Raw genomic sequence first — 9,661 nt, 5'->3', positions numbered from 1 at the left:
AAACTGCCCATGGGAAATCCCAAACCCACATCCTGCTTCTGGAACGTTCCTCTGCTTTAATGCCACTGTGTTATTCCAGGATATTTCTGGTGGTCACTCCTTGGACATAAACAGAACCCACCTTTTTATTTTCACTTTGCTCCCTGATAAAAAGCAGCACAGAACGAGCAGGAAAACACTCTCAGGTGTAAAATAAAGGATGGGGCCATAGCAGCTGTTCCCAAAGGGAATCAGAGTGGGAAGGAACCAAAGGTTCAGGGGACTGGTGCTCCAGGAGCTGGGGGGAAGTGGTTTTGTGTGACCCCTGGGTAGTATTTAGGTTGAGCTTGAGGCTCAAAAGGTATCTGGGAGGTTTTTGTTGTGTTCTCGTGGTTTCTTTTGTTCTAAGCTGGTAAGTAACTACTTTTAGCCATGTTTTTTAACCCAGCTCTCTAGTTTCCATTTGATTAATTATAGTGTTGGGGAATTGTGTGAATTATAAATTGCTGGGATAATCCTGTGTGGTTTGTAGCTCACTTTAAGCCCTTAAATGATAGTCTGTAAATTTACTTTTTAGTTTTCATTCACATGATGAAACTGCTACTCAAAACTGAGGTTCCTTCTAGTGAAAGGATGTTAATTGTTTAATTTTCCATTAAGTGTTCAGAGAACAACATAAAATGCTTTCTCCTGGAGTTTTTTGTCATTTTCTTAAAGGAAATACAAATATAGAAGTAGAAACCATCTGACTACTGGGAATTCTGCTTCTGAAGACAAGTGTTCTGTTGTGATGCAGAACAAAGGTAGAAAATAAGCTTGGGCTTCCACAATATTTTGGTGTTTAAGGGCCCATATCTTAAATTAATGCCTTCAGATTTTAATGTTTCTAACAGCTCTTGTAAATATGATGCTGGGACAGAGGCTGGAAGATGTGGTGCTCCAAAACATTTGGGCCTGGGGCTACAACACAATTACTGGGTTATGCTGTTGATTAACCCACAGACTGAAACTTGCTTTTTCTGTCCCAGCCCTAGTGGCTTCAAGCAGAAGAAAATAATTTTCTCTGTGGGCACTTCAAGTCTTTTATTCTAATTAATGAGGAGCATTTGCTTGGGTGGGTTTGTTATTTTGTGGGGCTGTAAGTCTATTTTCCAGTTGCAAGTCTAAACTCAGTTTTCCCTTCCAATTGAAGGAGTTGCCCTTGTAAAATGCTGCACCTGAACTGTTACTTGTCACAATTAACAGCAGCTACTCCTGGCTGCTGATTGCCACTCTGCTAATTAATAAAATAATTAATAACCCTGCCTGGGTGAGTGGTGGGAATCCTGGATTGAGTGCTGGGGTTTGGGTTCTGAAACCCTCTTGCTTTTTTGCTGCTTGGGTTGGTGGTGTTTTTGTCACGCCTGCCCAAGGTGTGGTAGGAAAACGTTGCCAGCTGTGGGAAGCTGGGTTTGGTTCTGGTGGGAGAAGCCAAGGCAAGACCTTGGCTGTGCTTTGGTGCAGGAGCCTTCCTGAAGGTCACAGGTGTCTGAGGAGCTAAACCAACAAACTCCTGGCACACGAGCAAGCATTTGTGCTGCAGAGTGCTGACATGGTGTTTTTCCTGCAGGTGCTGTGGGGTGGCAGCATGGGCAGCAGCCTGAGCCAGCAGCTGTGCTGTGTGCCCTGCCAGAGGTGCAGGGAGCAGGAGGCAGAGCCCGCAGAGACCAAGCCCATCCTGCAGAGCCCCAGGGACACACGGACGTTCTTGGACACACAGCCCCCCACCCCGGCCCTGAAAGTCCCCAAACAGACCTCCAAGGACCTGAGCCAGCACCAGCAGCCCTCAAACAATGCTCTGGAGGAGAACAGAGAGCCCTGCTCTGCTGTAGAGGGGTGGGAGGCAGCCTGGAATCCCATGGACTTCTTTGTGGCCCATGACGATGAGGAGGTTGAAGGAGAAGTTGAAGACCCAACCCAGGAGGAGGCAGAAGAGGAAATGAAACCTGTTCCTGATGTTCCTGTGGCAGAGGAGGAGCAGCCTGGCACTGAGGGAGCCCTGTGTGCTGGGATAACCCTCCAGGAGGGAAATATTGTCAGCCTCGTGGAGCTCTCGAGTGAAGCTGAGCCTGGCCAAGGCTGTGGGACAGAAGCTCCTGCAGGCGCCACGGGGGCTCTGGTGGGCAGGGAGATATTGCTGTGTGCTGTGCAGGTGGCAGGGCAGGCTGAGCCCTGTCTGTCTGCTGAGCCCCTGCAGGGCACAGACAGGGCTAAAGCTGCTGAGACGAGCCCTCAATCCACCCAAAGGGCAGAGCTCACCTGTCTGATGGAAGTGATGCCTCTCCTGACCCTGCAGAGCGCTTTGGAGGTCGTTGCAAGGGGGCTGCCGGAGCTCTACGCCACTTCTGCCGAGTCCTGGGAGCCGCTGTGCCCGCAGTGGGGGTCTCTGGAGCTCTTCCAGCAGGGCACACACGGCAGCCTGGCCCCTGCCCAGGGCGTGGGGAGCCTGTGCTGCACAGGGCTTGCAGGACTGAGCGAGATCTTGCAGCAGCCCCAGGATGGAGGCCTGTGTGAGCTGGGACAGGAGGGGAGCAGGGGGTGCACCCCAGGACCTGAGGCAGAGCCGCAGCATGGGGTCACTCAGCCGGCACTGGAGCTTCCAAAAGAACCAGCAGATTTTGTTCCTGTGCCTGTAAAGCAAGAGGCTGAGCCCCCACACGTGCCCCCCTCACTGCCTGAAGTGCTTGGGAGCAGTGGGGAAAGAGAGGCTGAAAATGTTGAAATTTGAGGTGTTTGGTCCTCAGGTGGCTCGGGGTCACATCTTCAGTGGCAAGGATGAGGTCCCTGCCCTCAGGAAGGGATGAACCCCAGCTGTTGGACTCGGGATTTTGCAGAATGTGTCCCAGACTCCAGAAACTCTTGCCAGACAGATCTGTGAAGTTTTCATAGAGCTTTCCAGATGTTCTCCTGAGTTCTTGTTCAGTCACAGATCTGTTCCTTGCTTTTCCCAGGAGCTGTTTTTCAGATCGTGCCTCGCTGGGATGGAGCTGATTCATTCAGATCAGGATTTCACTGAGCTGATGTTGTTGCTGTGTTCCCCCAATGAGGTTTGGTGATGGGAGGTTTTCATCCCTCGGTCTGAAGAGTCTGGAAACAGAAGAGAAAACTGCTCCTCTAATTGTGAGCAGTCAGATGTTTTCTGTGAGGCCAACAGCCACTTCTGCTACCTCAGAATACTGAAATACTTCAAATACCTCCCTGAATAATTTTCTTGTACAATTGATGCTTCCTGCTTTCTTGTCCATGTTGAACAAAATATTTTCACAGGAAGATGATGAAATCCTAATTCTGGCTTGTTCTTTGTAGCTTTTGTAGTAGTGCAAGTGTTTGTGTAACCTGTGTAAAATGTAGTCTTGACCAGAATGCAGAAGTCAGTGTATTGCAGCTGAAATCTACTGACTTTTAATGCTCCCCACTTTGTGCTACCAATAAAATACACTTTTAAAAATCATGGCAAGACCCCAAACTGAGTGTGTTTTAATTGCTGGGAATAAATGAGAACAGAGAATACAGCTAAAACTGTGGAGTGCTTTTCTTTACACTTCAGATGAGAAACAGGGACTGACTCCTTTTTAAAGGAGCCTTTGGAGCAAGGTCTGACAAACACAAAGTGCCCAGATGTGTAGAGGGGAGGGAGAGTGGTGAACTGGGGAATTTTTAGGCATTAAATAATGCTTGAGGAATGGGATGCTGATGGAAAAAGTGCCAGATAAAATATCCTGCAGGTGCTTCTTTATTTGTCTTGCACTGAGCTGAAGGCTGAGGAGGAAGAGTGACTGGAGTGTGACCAGTGACGCTGGGGATGAAATTCAATGTTTTGGGAAGAGGGTGGGGTTTTTTTAACACCTCAACTTCTGTCCTTTCAATCACCCTTAGGCTGGCAAAGCCCTCTGTGAGTAAGAGGGGGGGAAAGGAGGTGCCTGGAATCCTTTTTGTTCTTCGAAAGGCTTCTCTGAGCTAATAAACTCCAATTATTGCTCAGGTGGGCTGTGTCTGCAGTGCTGTTAAACCATGAGCTACGTGGCCCTGAAAGGTGGGAAGTTATTAAATAAATACACACAAAGCTGACTGAAGGCTCTTCTTTTTGGACTCAAATGTTTTAATTTTGTTTGTTCTGCCAAAGTTACCAACCCCTGCTGCTGCTGTCTCGCAGGGATCAGGGCCTGCTCATTGCCACTCTTTGTCCCAGCCTCTCCCAAAACCCAGATTGAGGCAGGGAAAAGGCTTGAATAAGAAACCCTGAGGAGAAATCAGCCTCAATCACTTTTGTGCCCATGAGCTGGTTATTTAACTCTGCTGAGGAGGGTCCTGAGCAGGAGCTGTGCCACACAAAATGTTCTTTAACCTTTGAGGGGCCTGTGGCTCCGCAGTGTGGGGCCAGGCAGAGTTTCCAAGCTGGAAAAGCAAAGCTGCAGAGCTCCAGTGCTGGAAAACCCTTCCTGTTCCTTGAGGAGAAGACTTTTCAGGCCTGTGGTGTCCTCCTGTTGTGGTGCCAGCTCCGTGATGGACGAAGGCAGAGCCCCCCTGGGTTTGATGCCCCAAACGTAGCGAGAGGCCCCGGCATTGGAAGGGACAGTTCTGCTGCCAGGAATCAGCTTGAACTCTGCAATAAAAACCCCCAGACACGAGGAGTGATGCCCTGAGCTGCCTGCAGCCTCCTCCTTGTAAGCAATGGAGCCACAGAGAGGTTTTGTAATGGTGCTATTGTACAGCGTTCCATCCTGCAGCACAATCCTGGCCCAACAGCTGAGCCCGGCTCTTCGGAGGAGCTGGGATTATTTCCTTTTATTTGTCAAAAAAAGAAGTGTATGGGTTTTTTTTAGAACAGTCCTTTTAAATATATCAAAGTAGCAGGGATTGGGAAAGGCTTCTGGAACAAAGACTGAGCCTGGTAAAGGAAGATGTGATTGTTCTGACAGGAGGATTTTCCTCCCTCCACTTGCATGTGTTGTGTTGCCATTTCCTGTGGTGGCTCACGTGCAGGAGATTTTCTGGGTTGTTTCAAATGTGTCAAAGTTGGACTTTTTAAACTAGAATATTTCATTTATTTATTTCATTTATATGTTTCATATTTCACCATGATTCAAGGGTAAGAAATTCTTTAAATCTGTATTTCAAATTCTACACTTTAAATGTCCAATATTCCAGCTACCTCACGATGAGCTGATGACTGAGCACCTTCCCATTGCACAGAACACTGAAATAAATCCCTGCAACATCTGCAGGATTTGGAAACCCACTTGCCAAGCTCTCTGTGCTTGACATTTCCCCACTCAGGAGCAGCTGGGGATGAAGTTTCCTTCCAGTTGTGATGTTTTACAAAGCATCCATGTCCCCAAAGCCACCAGAGTTTCCAACTACTGCCGTGTGACACCCTGCACATGAAGTTTCCAACAGTCAAATAAACCCTGACCTGCCTCTGAATTTCATTTCCACTGAAGCCTAAAAAGGAGTATAAAAAAAAAACAACAAAAAAAAAAGCTTTGGAAAGCTGTAAAAGCCCACCAGGCACGGAGTGAGGCTCTCCCAGCCTGGTGGCACTGCAGTGACACAGAGTTATGGTGCAGAGCAGATGCTGGAGCACATCACAAGGCAGGAGGGGAACATTGTCCTGTTCTGCTCCCAGCCCTGGCTGCACACACGGATTGCCCTCGCCAAATGCTCCTCCTTTGTTCTCTGCTCTCAGGGAGTCACTGGAGCTCAGCAAAGTTTAGGATGCTGAACCAGATCTGCCGTCCAAAATTGTAGATTTGAGGGGGTTTTATGTAAATAAAAGAAGCCTGGAATCCATCCATTTTGATTTTTTTCTTCATTCCACAGCACTGGCGCTGCTGGCAGTGGATATTTAGGCTCTGCCTTCACACTCCTGGCTGGGATTAGTTTGTTTTTAATGGATATTTGCTTTTGTGTTTTGCCCGTGTGACCAATTCCACGTTGGAGCTCCCTCCCAGCCAGCAGACACAGGCAGGGCCTGATCAGCTGTGCCTGGGATGGTTCAAATCATCTGCAGCCACTGTAAAACTGCTAATTGCACCACTCAGCCAGCTGAAGACAGCACACAAGTGGGAAAGGGGGAAATTTTTCACCTCTAACTGCTCAATATCAAATAAAATGGGAGATTGCAACATCAGTATAATAATTTGTGAGTTATACACAAACCCAGCCTGGTTTTTCTGCCACTTGGCATCTCCACTTTGAAGCAGAGGTCAGTTTGTCTTGTCCATGGCTCCTCTGTGTAAATCTTGAGCTTTATTTTAGACATTCAGTGGCAATTATCAAAATTAAGTCAATCACCCATCAGCTGCACACAGGGGCACAGCCACATCCTGTTCCCAATGGCTTGGAAATGCCTGGGAAAATAGAAAATAAAATAAGGGAACCTCAGAACCTGCTGGAACTAAGGGTGGGAGTCAAGGGGGGAAGGGATTGAGTGTGACCCCCCTGTCCTATTTAACCCCAGGTGAGGGCTTTGCCCCCCAGGTGAGGGATTTCAGTGGAGCTGTGCTGGTGAGCAGGGGCTGGGTGTGCTCTCCCACCCTTTGGTTTTTGTGGGATGGGTTCCTTGCTTTAATTCCTGCATATTTTTACAGTCTGGGCCTCTTTGAGCACAAGTAATTTTGTTGTTTTTAGCTCATTTCGATGTTTAAGGCAGGCCTTGCTTCTTAGTTATTGAATTTGTTTTGTGCTGGGAGATTTTATTTTACCTTTTAGTTTGTCTCTCTTGCAGTCCTCTCCTAATGTTATTATTCAGGAAAAAACCCTGCTGTGTCCTGTGAATTTTAAATTTATCTATAATTTTTTCCTGCCTGACTTGCTTCTCTTCCCTCCTGCCCCCATCTATTACTGGAAGTCTAAACATTTCCTTGACTGAAGAGTGGCTCCTGATACCTGTCACTGTTTTCCAGAGCGCTCTGACTGACAAATGGTCTCTTTTTTCCTTCTTTTCAGGCTGTTATTTCTTAAGAGGTCTCTGTAGCTCTCTTTTTCCTCCTTTTCAGGCTGTTTTTTCTTAAATAAGCCCTCTTATAAGAAGTAAGCTTTATTTCTTAAATGAGATCTCTTTTAAGAAATAAGTCTGAAAAGAAGGAAAAAATGTCTCTGTATCCCTCTTTTCCAGGCTGTTATTTCTTACAAGGTCTCTGTATTTCTCTTTTTTCCTTCTTTTCACATTGTTATTTTTTAAAATAACTCAGTGTCTCCCCTGACCCCACCGGGTGCAATTCCACCTGTTCAGCTCATTCCCGTGATCCCTGAGCTACTGCTGGCTGAGAATGGGGTAATTAACTCACCTTAATGAGCGTGGGCAAATAAATATCCATTTCTTGCAGGTGTGAAGCCCCTTGCTCCTCAAGAGCCAGAGCTCCCTGCTCCTCCTGAGCCCCCTGCAGCCTCGCAGGAGAAGCCCTTGGAGTTTTTGTGCTGCCCTTTGGCCATGGGAGGTGTTTTTGGGAAGAACAAGGCACACTGTGTGTTCCCCAGGGTTGTTTATAGGGCCAGGGGCAGGAAGGCTGCCCGGGCGTGCTGCGATGCAGCCACCTGGACTGGGGAGAGCCACTTCCACTCGGCACGGATTGGGAGGACTCGGAGGCGCTCTGAGCCTCCTGCTGCCCAGCTGGTGATGGAAACTTCTGGAAGTGAGTTTGGAGAGGAGGAAGGAGACCCAGGCACTTCTCCAAGGGCACAGCACAGCGAGGCCTCAGTCCCTGTGGCTGCTGGAGACACGCGAGGGGCTGAGCTGTCCCAGGAGCCTGAAGCCAAACCTCACCCAGAGCTGATGGAACACCAGGGACTCACTGGAGAGGCACAAAGATCCCAAAATCCTCAGGACAGCAGCGAGGCTGGAGCTGTCCTGCACCCACCTGGCAGCTCTTTGCACCCCGAGCTCCGCCGTGGGGACCAGGGGGTGACACCTCCCCACCAGACCACGGTGGAGGTCGATGTCCACGTGTCTGCAGGTGACCACGAGGAGCCTGGCTGGGGTCAGGCTGCAAGATCTGAGCTGCTGAGCGGTGCAGGGCAGGGGAATGGGGCTGGCAGCACTGCAGAGGATGCCTGTGTTGGGGAGGCTCTTTGGGAAGCGCCCATGCAGACTGCAGGTGACACCACGGCTGCTCCGTGTCCCCTGGAGGAGCCAGAGCTGCCCCTGAAGGCTGCAGAGCCAGGAGAAGACATCACAAGTGGGCAGAGAGCTGCACAAGAGCAGGGGGGAGAAGAAGCTAAAGCCCCACCTGATCTCCAGCTGGGACCCGGTGAGATTCCTGATCCTGAAGGTGTGACAGGAACTGCTGGTGAGCCAGAGCAAGCTGAAGAGGTGGCTGAGGCCTGTGGTGATGGACACACATCAGAGGAGATCCCAGCCTGCCTGCCAGAAACCCAGGAGGAGGAGGAGAAAATCAAAGTTAGCAGTGAGGGAAAAGCAGAGGAGCACTGAGGGTTTGTCTGCAGCCAGAGCTGACCCTGCTGCCTCCATCCTGCCAGGGTGATGCCAAAGGGAGCTTGTGCCCTGAAGGACCCAGAAATCTGAAATCAGGCTGGTGGTGGCAGAACCTGCTTTGAAAAACTGAAAACCAAGATGCTAAACTTAAAATTTGTGTGTTGTCTTCTGCAAGTGGCACTGCCCTCCTTCCTTCCCTGCTGGGAGAGGGAATGTTTCTTGGTACAGAAAGTGTATTTATGTATTTATACCCTGGCTAGGGCTGTCCACTTCATGGTTCTCTCCCTGTGTGTGGCTGCACAGGGTTCAGTGATGGATAATTTATTAATTACACTTGTCCTCTCACCCCACTGACTTGTCACCACTATTGGAAGTGCATTGTGTGATGTGTGTGTTGCAATTGGAATCAATAAATGGGTGCATTTTAAAACTGACTGCTGTGAGATGTTGGGTTATTAACATTCTGATAATTAATTTCTGATATCTGCATTGACCCCAATGCCAGAACTGATGTTTTTGCCCTTTTCAGCTTGTGAAGTGTTTGGTAAAATGTTGAATATCGATACCAGTGGCCTCAGAATGAATGCTGCTCCTCTCCTGGTGATTTCCTTGGAGCACCAACTGGGCTCTCTGTGCTCAAACCATGATAAAATTAAAGATGGAAGGCTCAGATTCCAAATGTGGCTCGTGTAAGAGCATTTGTCTCACAGAATTTGGCTTCACAGAACTTGGCATTTGCTTTATGCTTTGTGCTGGTTGGGTGGAGGTCAAGGAGCTCAGACTGGAGGTTTCTGGAAGAAGCTGTAAACAACAAAAAAAACTTATGGTCATTTTGCTGCAAATTATCAATAAACTTCTGGCAACTGCATATCCAATGCTAATCTCTAATTACACAGTGCTAAGTAGAGGGGAGGTTTCCCATCAATCCTGTCTGGTGGCACTGCTCTCACTGAATTTAGAAATTATGTGGTGCTGAAGGGAATCAGGAAAATAATGCAGCCTCATTTCTTTCAAGCAAAAGGTTTTTACACCACATTATTCTGTTGGAACTCATGGGGATTTAAAAAAAAAAAAATTAAAAGGGAAATAATTATTTGTATTAGCTGGAAAAGTCCAATGTGAAGGAGAACAAGATCCTCCCTGAGGAAAGCATTTCCAGCTCTGGTGTTCCTGTGTGCACCCTCACTCACAGCATGCACAGGAGGCAGG

General features: G+C 48.3%; 2 protein-coding genes across 2 annotated transcripts; both read left to right on the top strand.

Moving 5' to 3' along the window:
• Positions 1-246: 246 nt before the first annotated feature.
• LOC148182588 (uncharacterized) lies at positions 247-3,469 on the top strand. Its single transcript, XM_088066833.1, has 2 exons — positions 247-391; positions 1,589-3,469. Exon 2 carries the CDS (start codon positions 1,607-1,609, stop codon positions 2,744-2,746), a length of 1,140 nt encoding a protein of 379 aa, XP_087922959.1. The 5' UTR covers positions 247-391; positions 1,589-1,606; the 3' UTR covers positions 2,747-3,469.
• Positions 3,470-6,434: 2,965 nt separating this feature from the next.
• Positions 6,435-8,886, top strand: LOC106628445 (uncharacterized). Its single transcript, XM_014257340.2, has 2 exons — positions 6,435-6,525; positions 7,347-8,886. Exon 2 carries the CDS (start codon positions 7,451-7,453, stop codon positions 8,447-8,449), a length of 999 nt encoding a protein of 332 aa, XP_014112815.2. The 5' UTR covers positions 6,435-6,525; positions 7,347-7,450; the 3' UTR covers positions 8,450-8,886.
• The last annotated feature ends 775 nt before the right edge of the window (positions 8,887-9,661 follow it).

Source organism: Pseudopodoces humilis, chromosome 25 (genome assembly GCF_049639895.1).
Source record: "Pseudopodoces humilis isolate 2021_Gansu_Grassland_sample_001 chromosome 25, ASM4963989v1, whole genome shotgun sequence".
Taxonomy (NCBI): Eukaryota; Metazoa; Chordata; class Aves; order Passeriformes; family Paridae; genus Pseudopodoces; species Pseudopodoces humilis.
This window is presented reverse-complemented; position numbering and strand designations above follow the sequence as displayed.